Source organism: Dipteris shenzhenensis, chromosome 1 (assembly GCF_047967505.1).
Source record: "Dipteris shenzhenensis isolate YYH24624 ecotype China chromosome 1, Dip_SZ_1.0, whole genome shotgun sequence".
In the NCBI taxonomy this organism is placed as follows: domain Eukaryota; kingdom Viridiplantae; phylum Streptophyta; class Polypodiopsida; order Gleicheniales; family Dipteridaceae; genus Dipteris; species Dipteris shenzhenensis.
The window spans coordinates 59,001,524-59,007,660 of NC_141596.1; the positions used below are offsets into that span (position 1 = coordinate 59,001,524).

At 45.5% G+C, this 6,137-nt stretch overlaps 1 protein-coding gene across 1 annotated transcript; it reads left to right on the forward strand.

The window, feature by feature from the left end:
* The first annotated feature begins 235 nt into the window (after nt 1-235).
* On the forward strand, nt 236-4,989 carry LOC147906119 (pentatricopeptide repeat-containing protein At3g12770-like). Its single transcript, XM_087376598.1, has 3 exons — nt 236-643; nt 736-815; nt 1,455-4,989. The coding sequence occupies exons 1-3, from the start codon at nt 472-474 to the stop codon at nt 4,218-4,220; spliced, it is 3,018 nt and encodes a 1,005-aa protein (XP_087232724.1). The 5' UTR covers nt 236-471; the 3' UTR covers nt 4,221-4,989.
* Nucleotides 4,990-6,137: the final 1,148 nt, after the last annotated feature.

Here is a 6,137-nt window from a genome sequence, read left to right on the forward strand (position 1 = left end):
TACAGGTGAGTGTTTTAGTCGTAAACGTTATCTGGCTGATGGGTTACATTAATTGAATACGGGTCAAAGATTCTCATTATGAAAGTGAGTCGATCGGACGGTCCAGATTTAATCTGGACCGATCTCGGCACTTTCCGAAGATGGGAGAATGCCCCCGCTGCTCCTCAAGTGAGAGTCGAGGATTACATTGGAATGAAGAGAGCTGAGGACTCCGAAAATAGAGATGAGTAGTTGCCACGTTTTAGGAGAGATGGACAGTTATGGGTCTTGGGAAAACACTGCAATGCAATATAATCTCTCTTCAGGTGCCCAGCTATGGGTTCCAAAAGGAGAGTTTCCGATTGCTGCAGAGTTTGAAAACAATCTTTTGCTTCGCCCAAGACCGTGCGTAACGCATGCTTGCTCCAGGTTTGCTGCACCCATGTAATTCTTTCGGTTTCTTCTGCTTTGTTGGTATCATCGCTTGGGGAAATGGGAAGGGCAGGCGCAATGTCTTGGGAGAGAGCTGCAAAGGCAGCGACAATTGTAGAATTATCCCCCTTGGATAGGGGTGCCCGTCTGTATTGCCCAGTAGGAGAACGTGATGTCCAGGGCGTCGAAGGGTCCTGGTTCTTGGGTAACCGCACCTCGGACACCGGTGATGGTGAGTGTAAGCAGCAGCGCTGGAAACATGCTACGTTAAACATTTTTCCCTGCGTTTTCTTCAGGAAGTATTTTAATGGCTTTTGTATGCAGATAAAACGACGGCAAAGCAGAAATTATGGCCTAATATTTTCGCAGATTCATCATGGCTGCGCAATGACATGCCCGACAACGTAAGTATCTACAATTGGTGGCTATCTAATGTAGGAGTTATCAAGAGGTTATAGTTAGTGTTAAGTTGTATTGGCACGTCCCCAATTGCAAGGGCACCCTTTCTTTGCCTTTTCGCCCCACAATGCTCAATCTATGGTTTGATCAAAACACCGTAATTATTTAAGGACAAGCCTGTGGACGCTTGATTGAGCTTCTAAGGCATTCATAAAGTGTTTTGTAACACTACGGTGTTGCTTAGGATGTCATACATTATAGATTTTACCGCTTCGTCAAGGTCCGAGGGCCGTCCTGCAAACTGGCCCTGCAACCTGAGATAGCAGGTAAAAAGGTGTTTGTGATCCGATAAAGAATCAGGAACGTCACTCCCAGGATTGGGAGGTCACCATCACAAGGGGCAGGGCTCCCCTGGGCTCTTGACGTGGGGGAAAGGGCTGAGGTCGGCCATTTTCTCAAAAGTGGCTTAGGTCCCCATTTTCTGGAAAATGGCCGGCCTTGGCCCTTTCCCCTATTCGTCTTTACTGATGGTTGCAGTTTGCTTTGTAGAAGAGAGAAAAGAAAAGAAATCTACTGTGTGATTCTACTTAGTTGGGCTTGCCTACTGTTGTTGGTGTTACTTTGACAAGCAACTGGCTTTGCAGAGGATATCAAGACACCAAGACTTCCTGATTAGTACATCCAAGGGGACTTTGTTTTCACAACTTTGCAAAGAGGGGCAGCTGGATGAGGCTTTTAAAGCTGTTGACGTTATATATCAGCAAAACATTCATATTCCTACAGACATCTTCTACTGTCTTCTGCAACGCTGCATCAACAAGGAAGACCTGGTGGGCGGCAGGTACCTGCATAGAGTTATTATGAGACAAGGATCTGAATGCGATGCATTTCTGGGGAGCCACCTGATTCGTATGTTTGCGTCATGTGGAAGCTTAGGGGAAGCAAACCACGTTTTTAGCAAACTGAAACCAAATGCATTTACATGGAGTGCAATTATTTCTGCGCATGTTAAGTTTGGTCGTAACGACCAGGCCATTGAATTGTATCATCAAATGCTGCAGTCAAACCTGAAACCTGATGGGCACGTCTTTGCCGCTGTCCTAAAAGCATGTGCAGGTGCAACGGCCCTGCTACAGGGACGGTTGATTCATGACAGCATAATCAACATTGTATTCCAACCAGATGCAGTAATCAACAATGCCCTCATTGATATGTACACAAAATGCGGGAGCCTTGAAGAAGCACGTATAGTGTTTGATAGACTACAAAACCGAAGCATTGTGACTTGGAATGCAATGATTGCGGGATATGTTCAGCAGGGAGACTGCCAGGAGTGTCTCCAACTTTTCCATGAAATGCAAGTGAAGAAAATGGAGCCAAACAAATACACCTTTGCAAGTGTTCTGAAAGCATGCTCTAGTGCGGCAGCTTTATCAGAGGGCAAATTTATCCATTCCCACATAATTGAAAGTGGTTGTGAATCAGATGCATTTGTTGGGAGCACTCTGATTGACATGTATGCCAAATGTAGGAGCCTACAGGATGCACGCAAGGTGTTTGATCGATTGTCAATTAGAACTGTGGTGACATGGACAGCAATGATTGCAACGTGTGTACAGCATAAAAATTGTCAGGAAGCTTTCAAACTTTTTGAGGAAATGCAGCAAAAGGGGGTGGAACCAAATAAAGTTTCATTTGTTAGCATCCTGAAAGCATGTTCTAGCACAGATGTTCTAGATCAGGTTAGATTGATTCATAGAAAAATACTTGACCGAGACTTTGATTCGGATGTGTTTGTTGGGAGTGCCCTCATTGACATATATGCCAAATGTGGGAGTCTCGAGGATGCACAGAGTGTGTTTGAAAGATTGCCAAAACGGAACGTGGTGACATGGAGCACGATCATTGCAGGGTATGCCCGTGTGCATGGTCAGAAGGCTCTGGAGGTTTTCCAACAAATGCGAGAGAAGGGCATAACACCAGACACTGCCACTTTTGTCAGCATCCTCAAAGCATGTTCCAGCCTAGATGCCTTGGACCAGGGCAAACTGATACATGTACATGTGGTTGAGACTGGTTTTGAATTGGATGCCTTCGTTGGCAGCACCCTCATTGATATGTATGCCAAATGTGGAAGCAATGATGATGCACGCATGGTATTTGATAAATTGCCAAAGAAAGATGCAGTTGTATGGAGTGCCATGATTGCGGGATATGCCCAGTATGGGCATTGCCAGGAAGCCATTAATCTCTTCCATGGAATGCAAGAAGTCAGACTGGAGCCAGACGTCATCACCTTTGTTAGCATCCTGAAAGCATGTTCCAACATACCAGCCCTTGCGCAGGGCAGGTTGATTCATGCTCAGATCCTCAAAAGATGTTTCGAGTCTAATGTGTACATTGGCAATACACTGATCGACATATACACCAACTGTGGGACCATGGAGGATGCAAGCAAAGTATTTGAAGGACTGCAAAAGCGGGACATTGTGACTTGGAGTGCAATGATTGCAGGGTATGCCCAGCAAAACAATTACAAGTTGGCCCTGAGATATTTTGAGAACATGCAGCAAGAGGGCTTGAAGCCAGATGATGTAACCTTTCTTAGTCTTATTTCTGCATGCAGCCGGGGGGGCTTAGTAAAAGAGGGTTGCCACCTCTTCGAGTTAATGAAGATACAAAACATTGCACCAACCCTCGACCACTACAACTGCATGGTGGGTCTACTTGGCCGTGCTGGTCACTTGTTGGAGGCAGAAGATTTACTTCAGAGTACACCATTTGAGTTCGATATTGTTGGGTGGACATCGTTGCTTGGTCACTGCAAAAAATATCGTGATGTGGAAATGGGACGACAGTGTTTTAATCGCGTTGTAGCATTGGATCGCAGAAAGGCTGCTGGATATGTGCTAATGTCAAATATCTATGCACGTGCTGGGATGAAGGAAGCTGCAGACACAGTGGAGGAGCTCAGGCTATTTGCAAATGCTTGGAAGAAGCCAGGTCAAGCCTTTATTGAACTTGATGGCAAGTTGCATGATTTCATTGTGCGTGACAAACGCCATCCCCGAAGTTATGATATCTATGCAAAACTACAGGAACTAACCATACAAATGAAGGAGGAAGGATTTGCACAACATTTAAATTTGGGGTTACAGTCCATGGCAGAATGTGAGAAGGAAGACTCCTTGTGTGGACACTGTGAGAGACTGGCAATAGCTTTTGGACTTATCAGTACACCTCAAGGCTCAACTATCAGAGTGTCCAAGAATCTTCGAGTCTGTACTGACTGCCATGAGGCCATCAAGGTTATATCAAAGATTGAAATTCGAGAGATCATAGTAGTAGATGCATATACCGTTCATCAGTTTAAAGATGGGAGTTGTTCTTGTAAGGACACTTATCCTTAGTGGATTCATGTGTAAATAATCTTGTTCCACTTTGCAGACAGTTGGTAAAGCGCACAAAGTTAATGCTCTTGCTGGTATTGGTTGGGTGGGCTGGTTACCACTATCTTCCAGGAAGGGGAAGTAAAACACAGTGAGCAAGTAATCAATACGGCCAGGTAAAAATAGTATACAAGTTAGTGTATACAAGGGAGACCCTGGCTGTTGAGAAATACAGCCTCCAACTGTACAGTAAGTCTTTGTTCAACCGAAATTTTTGAAGAAACTTGATTCCCAAGTGGGAATCACAATGATATAATAACAGAGACATGCTGTTAATAATTCGTCACTGAGCTACAGGAATCCCTCATGGTTGGCATAGGGGACCAGAACTAGGGAAGTGGCATGAAAGTCATAAAGGACATTGTATAGTTATTGTATGATGTTGGGGTTATTGGGGTCACCTCCCCATGTCTGAGCTCCCAAATGAGGACATGGGGGAGGTGTACCAGCAGCATGGTTGGACTCAGAGGGAAGCCAGGTGGGCAGATGAGAAGCTGCCATGGGGGCAGTCTGAGAGAGAGGAGGAAGTTGCCACACGAGCAGCATCTGAAGGCTCATGGAAGGCTGTTGCCCGGCCTCCATGTGTCGCTCTGCAGATAGAACCTGGAGTGAACTTTTTAAAGGAAGAGCTGGTCGGCAGACTGGAGGGACCAGCCAGGGCAGATTCGTAGTATGGACTGCTAGTCGCATGTCTGTGGCAGCAGGTCGGGACCAGTCAGCAGTACAACAAGTAGAAGGCCAGAAGGCACATGCCAACATGGGCTAGTACAGGACCTGTGAAGATTGCAGATGGGAGGCGGCAGGTCCCAACAAGAGGCACTTGGAGCAGGGCCTTGAATAGCCTCATGAACAGGTCAGGCCTATGTAGTCTGTGGTTGGCTGGCAGACTAGATAGGCCATAGATGCATGAACAGGTCGGCGAGTCTGGTTGGCTGATAGATTTTGTCAGCCAATCTGCAGCAGGCCAGGTAGGTCAAAGGGCTAGATGGCCTATTAACAAGCCCCATGAGGGGGCAGTCAATGATTCATAGGGGGCCTCACACTTGGCTGAGGAATAAAGCTCACGCTGTGCTTAGGGCTGCATCCAGAGCAGCAAGTCAAGGAAAAGACGTACAGTGCCTCACCATTAGTGGCTGCATTGCAAAGCAACAAGGCAGCCTGTTTGTGCCGCATGTAAGCAGCACAGTGGAGTTCCATAGGAGAATGCAGGTGACAGACGTTTGAAGGTGCTAGGAGGTGGTAGAATACAGTTCTGAAGGTGCCAGGGGTCCACATCTAGGCCGTACCTTATCTGCTAGATGGTGGCACACTGAGCACACCTTTTGTATCAGGGTTTGTCCATCTTTGGAGCAATCTACAATACATGTTTTGCTGTTCTACTCTATTGAGCATTGTTGAAGATTTGTGTCTGTATCTATCTCTACAATTGTGTACAGTACTGGAAGGAGTGAAATTTGATTGTACTGGGCTACTTTTCTTTACATTATTCTGCTTTGTGGGAGCGTTGGCTACAGCAAGCAGCCTCCGTCTCTGTTTTTTAACATATGATGCCTATATCAGTGCTGCTTGGTAATGGGTGAATCCAGTTGGTACTTTTTCAGAGTCATCCATTGATAGAAGTCTCAGTAAATTATTCTATAATATATATTTTTGGGAAATGTTTATTAGAATGCCCCATGATGCTAGCAGAACGGGACCAACTTCAGAGCCTTTTTGGAGTAATTGACCTTGTTGGTTTTAAATGCATAAGCTTCCTTGTAAACTTGAGTCGTGCTCAAATGTATATCCCTTTTCTCTTTTCCTTTTTGGAGAACTTTACAAGAATGAAGAGAAGCTTGCTTCATAGCATAGAAGATAGTTCTAGTCACAGGCATAAGT

Bases quoted from the DNA above. Each gene is read 5' to 3' on its own strand.
- LOC147906119 (XM_087376598.1), top strand. From the start codon at position 472: ATGGGAAGGGCAGGCGCAATGTCTTGGGAGAGAGCTGCAAAGGCAGCG. The intron at 644-735 runs GTGAGTGTAAGC...TTTTGTATGCAG, and splicing joins CACCTCGGACACCGGTGATG to ATAAAACGACGGCAAAGCAG. The intron at 816-1,454 runs GTAAGTATCTAC...CTGGCTTTGCAG, and splicing joins GCAATGACATGCCCGACAAC to AGGATATCAAGACACCAAGA.